Source organism: Tamandua tetradactyla, chromosome 20, assembly GCF_023851605.1.
Source record: "Tamandua tetradactyla isolate mTamTet1 chromosome 20, mTamTet1.pri, whole genome shotgun sequence".
Classification (NCBI taxonomy): domain Eukaryota; kingdom Metazoa; phylum Chordata; class Mammalia; order Pilosa; family Myrmecophagidae; genus Tamandua; species Tamandua tetradactyla.
The window spans coordinates 53,180,362-53,197,138 of NC_135346.1; the positions used below are offsets into that span (position 1 = coordinate 53,180,362).

Genomic DNA, 16,777 nt, shown 5'->3' on the forward strand with positions numbered 1-16,777 from the left:
TAAATAATGCTGTATAGAAATACTCTAATGTCATACATAATGTCCACATTATCAAGTTGGTTGACTAATGAGGAAAACTCAGTTATCCAGAAAACGGGGCTAGTATCCTGCAGGTACTAACTGTATTCTTTCTGCTTTACTATCCAACCAGTGACAGAGACTATACAAACATAAAAAGGGTGAACAATTTCACTGCTAATGCATAAGGTGGAGAAGGCTAACTGTAACCACACAGGACAGGGGGTCCCAAGAGCCCTCACCACTCTCACATCTCTCACATGGAAGTCCTTAGGACATTTAAGGGGCCATTACATATTTTTACAGTAACTTATGAAGCAACTAAATAGGCATAGGAAGCAGATTTGCAGAGAAAGAGTTCTGAACTAGCCCCCAGCTCCTGTGATTAAAGACGCCTTTCAGGAAAAGACCCCTACATCTTGGATTTGCATAATCTTATGCTAAGTCCTATAGACTGCAAGCAGTTTGCCTTCAACCTCATTTTACAAAGCAGATGAGTGTTTTACTCTATAAACTTTGATTACATGTCACCGAATTACTGATAGCACAAAACAGTTTCTTTGAAAAATTCCTTAACAGAACATGAAAGTATTGCAACACTTTATTAGGAGTATTGGCTTTGAATTAGTAGCTGAAGTAACAATTGCATAAAGCCAGATTAGGTGTACTGCATAATACTCGTACTTGATTTATTGACATTATTTAGCAATTTATTGGGCAAAGGTCAACCTTTTTGTTTTTTATTAAGCACATTCCACAGTACAAAGCTGTCATGAATAATATCTGTACAATTTAACAGTTTCAATAGCTGTTCAGACACAAAGTTCTTTCAAACAGATAATTGGCAAACATAATTAATTACAAGTTAGAATTAGACTATCCCAGTGCTTTAAAACATTAATATAGCAGTAATTTACAGTTGCTCAATCATGGTTAACAAAAAAAAGTCCAGAGTACAGCTGGGAATTACTACTATAATCCCAGAAGGTCAGAATTCCTTGGGTGCCAAAGTCCCCTGCTATAATTTAGTAGGCACAATTCAAGGGTTGTGTGCATATTCAAAGGCCATGATCTCCCAAGGAAAAAGAGGAATTCTATATTAAACATGCAAAAACAACAACAGAAAGAAATCCATTCTTTCAGAATTGCCTCCTCCCCTCCCCACCCGTCCTTTCCCCTGCCTGGGCTTTCCTAACCAGTTTGCTACTAAAGTTGTAAGATGAAGAATGGTAAAAGTTAAGTCACTTTCTCAACCATGGTCAAGCTTACAAACATCCACCTTACAAACGGAGGTTTAATTTTTATGTTTTGAGATTCAACCTCTCAAAAACAAAAATGAACTTGGTGACATATGGGAGGGAAGGATGAATTACAAAAAAGGAAAAGAAAACCTAAAAAGCAAAGCTACCCCAGTAACAAATCACATACACACACATTGATCCCCACACTGTTTTCAACACAAAGGACAAAACTGAGCCCAGTGACCTTCCCTGTAGTAGTGTGGGTGTGCTTCCACGGGCAGAGGGTTCATTAACAGGAGGTTGTTTATTGGTCCTTTAAAATGTTATTGATATTCCTTGATCTTTGGAAACAATGGCAAGGAACAAATCAAAACCTAGGATTAAACAAGGAGAAAGGAGTGCCAACAGTGTCTTCCCTGTGTCTGGACACGGTGATGGGTTTTTCACACTCTCCAGCTGTGGTGCACTCAGGAACTTTGAGCACCCACTGGCCACAGCACTAGGTGACACCAGAGATGAGCTGGCTGGCACTCGTGAGCCTGAAGCTTTGACACACTTAAAAGTACCCTTCCCCTCATGCCGGGCCTCTCAACAGAACGACCTAGAAGACAGGCTCGGACACTCAGGGAGGCCTTGCTTATGCCCTGCCAAGCCTCAGCCTTTGGTTATTACAGGAAGGCCAGGATCCACGGATTGATTCTAGCCTAGGAAAACCCAGTTAATCAGGCCTTGTTCATCCCCTCCCAAGGTCAATAATGTATGGAATAATGATTTTGACAGTGAGGCCAAAAGAATACTATAGGACGTGACCACTTGTACTCAGGAGTACTTCCAAGGAAGAGAACAACAACAAAGAAGTTTTAATGTACCTCTCTACTGTATATACTGCACAACAAATAAAACACTTTGTGTTAAATTTCAGAAATTGCATTTAAAAACAAGATTCTCATTAAAAACACGTGCACACACACACACACACACACACACACAATGACAACAAAATAAAAACACCCTATGAATACTGCAGGAAGGGTCCTAGGTGATCCACATCAGTCCCGGCATCAGGTCATGGAGCCCAGCCTATGGCCAAGTGTGAACACATTCCATATTAGTGTCTCAGGTACAGGCCTGATTCTGGCAACCTTGAGGTTGAACTGTTATGTACATTATATCTACATGTGGGTACAGTATCTTAAATTAGGAAGCAAGCACACATGTAAAGGTGTTATTCTACCAAATATCAGGAGATGGCTGGGGTACAGAGAACAGTTAATAAAAGAAAAGAGCTATATTACCTGATGGGAGATAATATAACCTGATTTATAGTTCTTTAAATTAAAATAAATTGGTACAGAAAGGAAGTATAATCCAAAAATTACTCAAACAATCCAGAGAGATTTTTCTGTTGTCCAACATGCTCCTAACATACGTCAGAATTCATAATGACTTACGACGGTCAAAAGCAGAACGCTGACTGCTGAAAAAGCAAGCCCTGGACATTCTGGGTAGGTGTTTGGCACCCAAAATTTCACTGAAGAAGAATGCTGTTCCTTAATATCAGACCAAAGTGCAAAGCAATATAAATTAGAGGCCAAGTCTTCTCTTGAAAGTTGATTTACTTCCATAAATCAAAACTGTACGTTCCTTTTATATGAACAATTTACATTTGAAGCGTTAGATTTTTTTCACTGATAGGGGGAGGAAAGTGGGCTTCTGTTCTACTGGAAGTCAGTGAAGCTAAGGTATCCTTCTCAAAGTAGAGGCCGGGAATCGGAGGTGAGAAATGCCGGTGCTTGAAGAGTTAGGCTGCTTTGCATCTACCCAGCATCTAGAACCAATTCCAGCTTCATAACTCAGCTGTGAATGAACTCCCTTAGGCATTTGGTAGCCATGTAGCCAGTAGTTCAAGACTAGGAAACCCTGAAAAATAGCAAAGGGGTATGGATGGGATATTTTCATTAGATCTGGGTATATACACACCACTCACCATCCCCATCCATGCACTCACATTCATGTGTACATATAACAAATTATTGATTTTCAAATAATTAACAACAAAAAATAGAAGCTGCCAGTTGTTTTGAGTGTATTACTTAAACCTCACAAAAACCTTGTGAGGTAGAAACCATTAATACACTCACTTTACAAATAAGAGAACTGAGGCTCAGAAAAGTTAAATATTTAGTTCAAAGTGTCAACCAGTAAGTGACAGAGTGGAAATTAACAGAGAGGTCCAACTCTATAACCTGTCATCTCTCAGCATGGCTACTGATATACACATAACAAAATATGCTGATTATTAGACTTTACATTTACCATAATCTTTTGCAACATTCAGAGCATATAAGGGGTCTGTCTCATAGTCTCACAAGAGCCCTCATCTATCATACACACCGTGAAACAAAAATACATAAAACTAATAAATAATTTCTTCTAAATTAAAAATGTTAACAGTCAGAAATGTCTTCTTCTTTAAATAAATAGTAAATAAAAGGACAACATAATACAGGGTGAAAGGTCACTGAATGTTTCATAGTTATTTTATTTTATTTTCATAGGCAGGCACCAAGAAAGGAAGCCGGGTCCCCGACATGTCAGGCGAGAACTCTGCCTGCTGAGTCACCGTGGCCCGCCCTGTTTCATAGTTTTCTGACCATGGCCATGAATCAGAAACATTTTAATTACAAGCTCTAAATTCATTCCTGTTATGTAAATATGTACACACATACAAACATATCTAAAACAGAATATTTAGGAGACAATACTTATCATTTCGATGTACAATGTAGACTGACATTTTCTATTCTAAATTTCATCAAAACAAAGTCATAATTCATTAAAATGGTTTATTAATTGCTAATGTGCCACAACCCTTTTCACACACTACATTAAAGTATTGGCCTAGAAAATCTAAAAAAAACTTTTAAGTTCTAAGGTTAAAAAAAGTTTTTTTTTTAAGGTAAGTAACTTTCCTTACAGGTTGCCAATTTTCAAGAAGATCAAGAATCCTAATAAACTTTCAAGAAGGATATATTTCATTCATAACTGTTTTCCCATTAAGGATACTTAACAGTATCTGAATTATTTCCCAAATCCTAATATCCAGAGTTCAGAAATGAGCACTCTCAAGCATTGTTGGTGGAAGTATAAACTAGTTGAACTCTAGAAGGTAACATGGCCCTATGCTTCAAAAGTCTTTAAAATGATCCCTTTTAAACCAGACACTCCAGATATTTCTAGACTTCTACTCAAAGGTAATAAAGGATTGGGGCAAAGATTAAGCTAAAAGAATGATCATGGCCCTAATTTTTTTTTTTTATAATAGCTAAAAGTTGGGAAAAATCTATCAACAGGGTATACAACTGAGTGCTGCTCAGCCATTAGGAATGCTGACAAACAACAGTTTCATGACAAAGAGGGAAAACAGTATTTAAAAACCATTACTTTTTAAAGCCTGAAAGGATATATACAAAGGAGTTAAGAGTGATGAACCCATGAGTAGGAGTTTTTCTTCTTCTTTGAGATCATCTATTTTTTCTAATTTCTTAATGACTTTAACATTATCTTGAAATAAGAAATTAAGAATAATAATTTTTGAGCTACTGTACATACAGCTCTTAGGAATCACTAATTTTAAAAAGACACAGCAAACACATTATAGTTATATTTCTTGACTTGGAGATATTCTTACCTGATACTTTAGAGGTGAATATTTTATTGCAAGGTTAAATCATCATTGGGATAGTTTTTCTTATTATGCATAAATCTTACAGCATCACATGGTAATAATTTTTTTCATGTTACAATAATGAAAAGAATTTGGAAAAGAACAATAAAACCTATAAGGTTAACTGCCAGGATTGTCAAAAGTAATTCACTTTGAAGAGACAAACACATTTGGGGTTTCATTACTTGTGCTAGGTATACAGAGCCACTACCTTAAAAAGCAGGTAAGATTTTTCCACTGACTTCTAATTGTGCATCATAACTAGTCAGTTGTTCTCAGGTTCCCAAAAAAGGGGGTGGGAAAAAGGGCCTGTTTCACAGTTTCATTTTCACCACAGCCAATGAGAAAAAGGACACTGGTGGTCATAATTTCATTTCTCAACCAAGGGGATTTTATTTCAGGGCACCTTTAGGTAATATATAAAAGTTGTCCAGTTTTTAATGTTTACAATGTTCTGTAATTAATCTACTAAATATGCCAGAAAGAAACTGAAGATGACCTAATTATAACATAATATAATACGTTTCTGACTGGAAGACTCAACATCTTTTAGGTGGAAATTCTCCCCATATTTGGTTCAAAGCAGTCCAAATCATAACTCCAGCAGTCATCTTTATAGAATTTGACAATCTGATTTAAAAATGAATATGAAAATCTAAAGAACTCAGAATAGTCAAAGCAATTATTAAAAAGAAGAGCAAAGCTAGAGATCTTATTTCAAGATTTACTATAAAACTATGGTAATTCAAGACAATGTGGTACTGGCAAAAGGATAGCCATACAGATAATGGAATATAATAGAGTCTAAAAATATAACTAGATAAGTGGCCAATTGATTTTTTGACATAGATGCTAAAGCAATTCAATAGAAGAGGAAAGTTTTTTCCACAAACAATGCCAGAACTAGAGTTGTATAAAAAAATAACAGAACACTGACTCACACCGTACACAAAAATTAGAACTCTAAATGGATCAAGGACCTAAATGTAGAAAAATTTTTAAAACTATGCTGGTCCACAAACAGTAGTCACTACCCACACGTGGCTATTGAAATTTAAATTGAAACAAGTTATAATTAAACACAATTATAAATTCTGCTGATCAGTCACACTAGTTACATTTCAAGGGTTCAAGAGCCACATGTAGCCAGTACCTACCACAGTGGCATCTAGAGAGAGAAAGCACTTTGGCTGCGGTGAGGGAGGCTCTGACTACAAAGGGACACAACGGAACTTTGGGGGGTGACAGAAATGTTCTCCATCTTGACTGTGGTGATAGTTACAAGGGTGTTTACATTTGTAAAAATCTGGAACCTGGGATTTTTGGAAGGAGTAATGGGAGACTAGATGGGAGTGGGGGTTAGAGCGAAAAGAAGATAATAGCTGGATGAGGAAGCTCCCGTCAGCTAATCTTAGTAGTTAAGGTTTGACCCTGAAGGCAACAGGGAGTCAGTGACACAGAAAGTTTGGAAGGCAGAGCTAAGATTACCCTGAAGGTGAGCTGAAGAGGAAAAGAAAACACAGGGAAGGAAAACAGCTTTTATTTGGGTTCACTTCTCCTTCCCTATATTTTCCTTAGGCTTTTTTGGAGGACTGGGAAGAAGGCAATCATTCAAGAGATTCTTGCCTCTTTCTCTACAACTCTCTATAATAATGTCTATTTTAAGATTCCATTCAATAAATGCAATACTTCTGCCATAAGGAGATTTCAACTGACTTAAAGACTTTATCCAGAGAGAAAGCAGCAAGGGAGATGGTTCTCATCACAAGACACTGGATGAACTTATCTGAGACTGGAAGGGCAAGCTATATATGGTTTACAGTCCACCACTGCTTGCCTCCCACAGCCAAGGCAGATATTGCCAACCTGTTGTGGCACTCATTCCTTTGGAGTCTATACGGGGTCTCAATCCTGCTGACTGGCACTCCAGCCAGTCACTACTGATCCAAGCTGGGGTGGCATGAAGAAAAACCTTACTTGCATTCCTGATGCAGAACCTTCGTTTATCACTAATGGATGGAGTAGGGACAAGACCAGAGAGCACCAAACTTATTCTTAAAGTTTGAGTGTAAATATTTTAGATATTGTGGACCATAAAGCCAAGTATCTGTTGCAACTACTCAACTCTGTCACTGAAGCAAGGAAACAGTTATTGACAAATGTGGCCTTGTTACACTGGAATTTGAATTTCATATAATATTCTGTCACGAAATGGTATTCTCATCATTTTTTTCAACCACTTAAAAAAGGTAAAAATCAGGCGAGCAATGGTGGCTCAGTGGCAGAGTTCTTGCCTGCCATGCCGGAGACCTGAGTTTGATTCCCAGTGCCTGCCCATGTAAAAATAACAACAACAAAAAAAGGTAAAAATCATTCTTAGTTTGCATGCAGTTAAAAAGAAAAAATCAGGGGTGGGTAAGACTGACTGTCCTGCAGATTATAACTTGTTCTCCCCTATCTCCTAAAGGAGATCTGTTTATTGGGTCTTAGAATCTTGAATAAGGAGTATCTGAAAAGATGGTAATCTGGTAATCTAGGTATCACGGTTTCCAATTTTTTCATCAAAAAAACTCCTCAATTCTGCACAGGGCTTTTCTTTATACTTCTAATATTGAACGAATAAGAAAATATAGAATGATATGAAGCCACTAATAATTAAGCCATGTTTGAAAATAAATACAAATTTTATTAATCACAACAATTTTTACAGACATATATATACATAATAGTACAAATAGATGCAAACATATTTTTTCAATCTACACAGGTTAATGCGCTCCTCGGGGACCTAATGGATGAAGAATGTGTTTTAGGGGTCCTTTCAACAAATATCCCTATTTGTTGATTCATCTTCTAGGGAATGGTGGTGATAGACGGATTGAGGAGGGAAGGTAATTTTGAGATTTTTGTTCATGGTGATTCTCTTTCTTAAATAAAAGACAGTACTGAAAGACAGGAAAGAAAGAAATAGGAGATTTCTGAGCCCCCAAATTGGTTCACGGGACCTACGGATGTTAAACTGATATGCCCTGGGAAGCCATTTAGGAAAACATTTTAGAAAACAGGAACCAGATTGTCTATCAACGTGAAAAACTGACAATATGCAGGATTCCAATTTTTTAACTTATTCTGATGTGACTGTAAGATCTGCCATATACTAGAACTCTGCATAAGTTGGCAGACATAATAGAAATTAACCACCTTGGATCACATCACTGAGGAAAGCAAGGAACAAAATCTCCCCAAGAGAAACATGAATGCAATCAGCAAATCAAAAGACTAGGAAGTACTCACCTGAAATGGGTAAAAGTGCAGACTGTTATCTGGAGATGTAAGTGTATGTTCTGGAGGGAGAACGAGTCTCATTCTGGGCACTGGGAGGCACATTTAAGAAATCCCAAATCAAAATAGTGTCATCATGGGAGCTGCTGATGATTTGAAACTCGTCAAACTGTAGCCGAAACACACGTCCAGAATGTTCCTAGGAAATTACAATAGCTTAGTGACTAAAATGCAGCTGCTTACACAGGCTTCCTAAAAAATTTGCAGTGTTTACAGAGCTTTGTGCTTCATCCCAGGAACAAATATTTTTCTTTTCCTTCTAGATTTTTTCTTTCATTAAGCTTTATATCCTAGATCCCGGCCCATAAACATATCAAAGAAGAAAAACTATGTGATCATCTCACAAAGGTACACAATCATATTTAATACTCAACCTTGGTAACTGTAAAAAGTAGAACCAGAAGGATAGTTTAACATGACCAAGAATATCTATCTTAAACCACAGTCTATATCAAAATAAATGATGAAACACTAGAAACATTCCCATTGAAACCAAGAAGAAAACATGAAGGGCCCTACTATAGCTCTGCATGTTGTAGTCAACGCAAGAAGTGATAAACTATAAATAAAATGTAAAACCTCTGAAAATAGGAACATTTTATGAATACTTTCAAACGATTTTCTCCTAAAAATACAACAGATTCAAACAGACTATAAGAAATAATAAGATAATAAAATTGCTTAAATAAAATTAACATATAAAAAGAAAAGGATGTCAATATCCAAAGCACTAATCTACGGAATACAGATTGGAGAAAACTCCATCACAACAGTACAAAAATGTGTTATAAAAATATAACATAATCAGGGTGGTGCAACAGTGGTTCAGTGGTAGAAGTTTCGCCTGCCATGCTGGAGACCCGGGTTTGATTCCCAGAGCCTGCCCATGACAAAAAATAAAATATAACATAATCACACAGATACTTATACTGAGAAAAACTCATAGGATGGATAAGAAGGATGCTTGCTTTTGTATTTTAAGTTGTGTTAACATTCCTTAGGTAAGAGGTCCTGATTATATAAATGTCAAAAATCCTCCAAAGTTAGCTAAATGAAATTAACACAACAACGAATCTCTCTGAAGGCCTGGTGTGAAATCCACCAGCCTCCTAGTGCTGTACGGTACATGTGAGATGGCCATCCTCCAGCACGGGTACCAACTCCCACCCCCACAGACCACATACCACCAGCGTGCGCAAACACAAAGTGCTTGCTGGGGCTCGAGGGTCAAGAGCAGCTTGCAAGTCCCAAACTTTAATTTTCCTAGAAAGGAAAAAGAGAAAGAGATCAATGAAAAAGTCAAAAATTTTATAAATATCTGCATTTCTTTGACAGAAAGAAGTGCATTTGTATTGCCTACAATGAAAGCTAATGGGTATCCTCTCATTACACCAATTACACTTGATTTTGGTAAAATAAGGGCCCACACATTCTCAGAATTGTTGAAATTTTGAAATATCATTTTAAGGGAGACAAAACAACAATTTCAGACTATGTGAATTCAATTCCTGACTTGATAATCTATGTTACCAAATTCATGAATCAAGGGGCTCCCTGGGCCTGAAGAGGCACTGCTGATAGAGGCTAGAACTCTGTGTGAAATTCCAAGGATACCTTTCTCCAAACCAAGCAAACGTTGAAAGTTAATAACAAGAGTATAAACAGACCAACTAAACCGTTTGTGAGGTATATATAAGGTCATCTTGAAAGGTTTACAATTGCCATTTGCTCATTTAAAAAGTTGTGAGGTTTATTTAGAGGATTTGTTCAATTCACCAAAAGGGGAAAAGAAGAAATTTCTTTTAACTTGACAAAAAAAAAGAAAGCCTGGCTTAATTCAGTGCTAAGACAAAGTGAGTTCCCCCACAGACTAAGCTACTCTCTCAGTTTACAAAGGCGTCTAAAAGCGTAAGCTGTCTGCTTCTGTGTCATTTTGGGGAAGACTGCTCATCCTTCCGGGCCTGAGTGTCCTTACCTGACCAGCTAGGTGGAGAAATGCCTGTCATCCACCATTTACAGAAGAAGTAGCTAGCACAGTACCTGGCACATATATAGCTGTTTAACATACAGCAGTTCTCTTTCCTCCTGATACAGTCAGAGCATTGCACTTAAAAGTCTGAAGCACATACCCATCATAGGCCCCACTGACAATCCTCTTGTTATCAAACCGGATGCAGCGGACCAATTCTTCATGTCCCTCTAGGACTCTTAAACAGGCGCCACATTCGATATCCCATAGCCTTGAATGAAAAACCGATCTCTGTGAAATGACTTTCCACACAAGAGTACACTTTTCTCAATTTCTTTATATCTGCTCCATACATGATTTTCACCATCCTAGAATTCTCAGTGTCTATCTTACTCCCCATCCATACCATACACATACAAAGCTACATATGTATGTTTAAAGCACTTTTGTGTTTCTAAGCAATAACTTGGGAGGAGACCTCACTTTTCATTGTAATTCCTTTTACAAAATTCAAAACTTTTTAAACCATGTGCACGTATTACTATTTAAATAAGATCAGCAAACAAGAAACTTTGATTTTACTTAGTTCCTAGGCATTCTCTTGATGCCTTGACTGATAAAACTATGTTGCCAAAATGGTCTAGGAAGGATTTTCTCAGGGAGAAAGGAATTACAGGCAGTAAAGAAGAAAGAACATATGAGTATGGGGTGCAGGGGAAGGTCAGGGGTGAGGGGTAACACATATGGGAAGGTCAGCTTCCACCCAAAGCACTTCCAGCCAGAAATCTGTGAGGCCTACTGAAGTCAGAACTAGTGACTCAGCACACTGATCTCTATCTCTTGATAAGGCTTAGAGACACTCCTTCCTTCATACATACTGTATAGCAGGGTTATCCGGTTTACAAAGTCAGGGTAGGAAAGTCTCACTAGGTATATGTAGCATCTTGGAAATAAAAATCCAGCGGCTACCTCCAGTCATTCTGTGCATATGATTTGCATAAAAATTCTAGAGTTGAGAGGTTTTTTTTCTGTTACTACTGATTTTTGGACATTATTTACAAAAAGAAATCCACAGCAAACTAGCATGTCCAAAACAAAGTTAGCAAACTAATTCTATAATGACCTTTCCTCAGCCTCTCTACCAGGAACTCCTGTTATACATCCAATGAATATTCTACCATATCTGCCCTCAGCAAACCTTATTAGTGTCAGTGGTGATGGTTTCTGTAATCTACTGTGAATAGACACATTCAGCACTGTAAAGGTGACTCCAAAGGGATTCCCTTCTATAAACTGTACAGCATTATACATTATTTCTTTGTAAAACCGCAAAGAATCCAATAAGGATTTTTTATTGCTGAAACATTAGGCATCACCACAAAGTATGAGGAACAGAACAGAACAAAATTCAAGTTCTAAATTGACTCTAATGTTATCTTAAATTAAGTTACAGCAGTTATAGCTCTTTTGCTGTTGTCATTTTTTTAAATAACCTTTTATGTCCTTATTCTGCCCAAATATTAACTAAATAATTTGGTTGTAAACCTCCAGGTTATACTCACTTATGTAAAGCTACTACCGTGCGCTGGGACAGTGGGAAAATCACTTGGGATAATCAAATAGATAACTAAGGGAAGCTCTTAACATGAAATAAAACATTTAAGGATGGTCATAATTATTAGAAAGCAAGGAGACTGAGTGTTGGAAAGAATAAGAAAGGTAAAACAAATGATCAAACAGGAGTAGATGATTCTGTAACACAGTCCTGGGAAAGCTAAAGTATACTCCCACCTGTTAGAGAGGAAGACAAGAGCACACAGGTAAGGGAAAGCAGAAGACAGTCAGGCTGCAGCAATCTACCCTGTTCTGAGCAGCTCTAATACTAAGTCATCCTGGGAGGAATTGAGGTTATAAAAGCTTATGCACTGAGGGAATCTTGGAAGAGTACAGAGGGCATACATGATTTATACACTTTAGAATGCAAAGCCAAATAGATTAATAAAAGGTAACTAACTAATATTTTCTTATCTGAAGCATCTTATTTACTCTAAGTCTTTTGAGCATTTGGTCTGGGAAAGGAATCCATACCACAGCAAAAAACTCTGCTGTGTCAGTACACCACCTTCTACTCACCTAATGGTATTGTCTGATGATCCACTAACAACCAGCCGATCCCTGTACTGGAGACAGGCAATGCCTCGCTTGTGCCCATTCAAAGTACGAACAAATTCACAGGTACTCGTGCTCCAGACCTGTATAAAAATGTAGCAATATTTGAAAGAATGAATACAGAAAAGCCATCCCTTAAACTGTTTTAAACAATCAGAGCTTCTAAGAATGACCTAAATAGATGATTATGAAATGCAGTCTCTTCTAACTCAAAGTTGGTAAACTGGAGGACAGATTGGAAGGCCTACCATTTTCTTGGCAGCTGTGTGATAAAACTGGAATGAGATACAGACGGAAGTTTTGAAGTTTCCAGACCTTGAGATCTTCACACAGAGATATTATCCCCCTGGATGGTTTCAGACATTCATCTGCCTGGCCAGATTTTGTGTATTTATTCCAGCAGACATGTCAAACCCAATGTAACTGATGCAAAAAGGTTCACCCTTCATAAATGCCCTTTTCCAGCATAGCTTAATAATTTCACTTGTTTTGACACATTCCCTCCTAAAATTATGTATATGGAATAAATAATCCCCTCTTTTGTGAAATAGTCTCTAAGACTTAGATGGTCATAGACACACTTTATATTACAAGCTGATTAGAGAATCACAAAGCAACAAGAGTGCCCTGAATTATTTTACCAGCTGTATTTGTAGCCCTAACAACACAAAAAGAACTAGATATCTACCTGCAAAAGAATGAAGTTGGACCCCCTTCCTTACAACATATTCAAAAATTAACTCAAAATGGATCAAAACTCTAAATATCTGAGCTGAAAGTACCTAATGCTTAGAAGAAAATAGTAAGTCTTCATGGCTTTGGATTAAACAATCGTTTCTTAGATATGTCATCAAAAGCACAAGTGACAAAAGAAAAAATAGATAAACTGGACTTGATCAAAACTTAAATTTTTTGTGCTTCAAAGGACAAATCAAAAAACTGAGCCCATGGAATGGCAGAAAATATTTACAAATCATATATTTGACAAAGGACCTGTATCCAGAATATATAAGGAACTTTTACCACTCAACAATAAAAAGACAACCCAATTTTAAAAATGGGCACAGGATTTTAAACTGATATTTCTCCAAAGACTTAAAAATGGTCAATAAGCACATGAAAAGATGCTTGACATCAAGCATGGTTACTGAATTAGTCGTATAAAGCAAAACTACAATGAAATATCCCTGCATACGCGCTAGGATGGTTATAAGAAAAAAGATGGATAATAACAAGTATTGGTGAGGAAGAAGAGAAATTGTAACCCTCATACACTGTTCACGGGATTGTAAAATAGTGGGGCCTCTTTGGAAAACAGTTTGGCAGTTCCTCAAAACGTTAAACATAGACTTAACATACGACCCAGCAATTCCACTCTTTGGTGCATACCCAAGGAATTGAAAACATATGCCCACACAAACTTGTACACAAATTTTCACAGCTGCATTATCCATAACAGCCAAAAAGTAGAAACACCCCAAATGTCCATCAACTGATGAATGGATAAACAAAATGTGGCATTACCCATAAAGGAGAATATTATTCCACCATAAAAGGAGAAGTACTGATACCTGGGTGAACCTTGAAAACATGGTAAATGAAAGAAGTCTGGCACAAAAAGCCATACATGATATGATTCCATTTATATGAAATGTCCAAAATAGGCAAATACACAGGCAGAAAGAAGACCGGTAGTTGTCAGAGACTAGGGGCAATAATAGGAGGTGACTGCTAATGGGTAGGGGGTTTTCTGAAGAAGGGGTGATGAACCTCTTCCAGAATTAAATAGCAGTGATGGTTATACAACATTATGAATGTCGTTATAAAGGTTAACTGAATTGTACGTTTCAAAATGATGAATGTTATGGTATATGAATTAGAGCTCTATAAAGCTGTTACAAGAATTTTAAGAAACCTAAAATTTTAAAATTTTGTGAGGATACTGGGATTAGAACTGCAATTACCAAATGCTACGAATTACCCTAGACTACAATTGCTCAGCACATCTCCTTCCCTACCACAGTATGGACTTCTTAAAGGCAGGAACATGTCTTGTTCATCATTCTATCTCCAGGATCTAGTCCAGGGCATATGTTTTGGCAGACTCTGAAAACTAGGTAAATGATTCGAAGCTCATTTCTGATACTAGCTAGCTGTATGTTCTCCAGGACAGTTCGTCACCTCTCTGAATCACATCTGGGAAATGGAGGCAATACCTACCTCGCAAGAATGTTGTAAGGGTCAAATGAGATAATAATTAAAAGCGCTCCTTACAAGCAGAACATGCTGAAGTCTTCCTCTTAAAAAGGTGATTAACAATGTCATTTCATGAGCCACAGCTCTGTCTTCCCATCTTGCCTGTGACTCTAGGAGCATGCAGTGAGATGGCCTCATGGAGGCTCATAGGCAAAGAGAGGAGAATATATCTTGCAAGGTACCAGACTGGTAGAAGCCAAGGGACTGCAGACAGACTTACTTTGATGGTTCTGTCACCAGAGGCAGACACGATATACTTATCGTCAAAGTCTACCACATTGACAGCAGCACGGTGGCCAACCAGGACACGACGTAAAGTGATATCAGTGGCAGAAGCCATATCCCACACGGCAATGGAGCGGTCCTTGGAACAGGTCACCATCAGTCCATTGCTGAAGCGTAAATGCAGTACAGCCTCATTGTGGTGAATCAGTGTATTCAGAACTTCACCTGTGTTCACATCCCAGACTCTAGATGAGAACAGAAGAGCATGATGCTTACTTACTGAGACAACCAGGAAAAGATTTCTGGGACTTGAACCCTAGGATCATTCTATTAAGAAAGAGCTGTGTGGTGGTTCAGTGGTAGAATGCTCACTGCCATGAAGGAGAGGCAGGTTCAACTCCTAACCCATGCAATACCCACACCCCACCACCACCACCCAAAAAAAAGAATGAAGTGTGGACTCTACGCATGCTTGGGGATTGGGAACTAATACTTCAAGGACACACTCAAAAGGAGTCCCCAGAAGCCATTTCTTTATTTGCTAATAAGTGCTGAGAAGGCCAATTCTGGCTCTGCCCAGGCTTTGATTTATTTAGCTGTCAGGTATTCAGGGGTGTTTGCAGGCCTGTGTTATCATGAAAAGATGATTCTTCAAGTGGGTGAGTTCTGCAGTGAATCTGAGATAAAAGGAGGAAGGAGGTTTGGTGGCTGGAGAATTATGGGTGGCCCCAAGCTTAAGGTTCTTTTTTTAACCTGGAAAGGTCTCTGAGTCTAATATTTATCCATGACAAATTAAAGATAGTAAGTTATGATGTCTCATCAAATCCCACACCTATTTATCTAACCAACTGTTTTGTAGACAAAGCTACTGCATCCCAATTGCTTTACCCTTGGGACACAGAGTTCATTGGGGCAGCACTTTCACATCACAGCTTTTCTTTAATTCCAGTCTTCTAAGAGGATAGGTTCACACAGAGCCAAAGAGGAAAGACTCAGGCTTCTCAGACTGAGGTATGATCTATGACAGAAATAGTAGCCTGGAAGCACTGGGTCAGCAAAAGAACACAAGAAATGCTGAAAGGCTGGGATGGGGAAAGAATCCAGGAATATGGCAAGAGACGAGTAACAAAAGTATAAAAATAACATAAGGAGAAGAGTGAAAAGCAGAGAATGTAGGAACCCAAAACCAGACTAGGGACTATTCCTATCTCCAGGATGCTCCCATAAAACACTCAAAGTATGTGACTCAGTTCTGAAGAGGCATTTGCTTCTCCTTCACATCACATGCCTTCCCCAAGCTACCAGCCATCCAGTTCAAGTTTTACTCAATCTCTAGGCGCTGATGAACTCATCACCACCTCCAATTTCAAAGCCCATTCTGTGTAAGAAAATATCCTTGTACCAGTGGTTTAGGAGTGACTCTCAATAATGTTCCCTTTCCACTCTCAACTCCCAAAGATCAAGCAATGCATCCCTTCTACTGCAGAGGACGGCATTTTTTTCATCTTCATCATGATGCCCCTGGAGTGGCAATCAACAACTAGTGTCTCCATTACTGCATATGAAGACAGTTCTGACTGATAAAAATTCCAGGTTCAAAATTTATTATGTGACTGAGCAAATTATTTAACCTCTCTGATCTTGGTTTCTTAATTCAGCTATTAAAAAAAAGGAAAGGGAACTGCCATCTTGCAATAATTCGCCAAAATGATCAACATAAAGGGAAAGAGGAGAGGCACCGCCATATGTTTTCAAGGACTTTTAGAAAACACAGAGTTGTTCCCTTTGGCCACATACATGCAAACCTACAAGAAAAGTAAAATCACAGAC

General features: G+C 38.0%; 1 protein-coding gene across 6 annotated transcripts in view; it reads right to left on the reverse strand.

Moving 5' to 3' along the window:
- Window positions 1-590: 590 nt before the first annotated feature.
- Window positions 591-16,777, reverse strand: part of FBXW11 (F-box and WD repeat domain containing 11) — a 174,895-nt gene continuing 158,708 nt past the window's right edge. For all 6 annotated transcript variants that reach the window (XM_077137641.1, XM_077137640.1, XM_077137644.1 and 3 more), the window contains 6 exons: window positions 14,943-15,192; window positions 12,431-12,549; window positions 10,458-10,568; window positions 9,513-9,591; window positions 8,281-8,467; window positions 591-3,179 (listed from right to left, as the gene is read on the reverse strand). In XM_077137641.1, coding sequence (XP_076993756.1) covers window positions 8,306-8,467; window positions 9,513-9,591; window positions 10,458-10,568; window positions 12,431-12,549; window positions 14,943-15,192 — 721 coding nt within the window. In that variant the 3' untranslated portion in view covers window positions 591-3,179; window positions 8,281-8,305. The remainder of the gene's footprint in view (window positions 3,180-8,280; window positions 8,468-9,512; window positions 9,592-10,457; window positions 10,569-12,430; window positions 12,550-14,942; window positions 15,193-16,777) is intronic.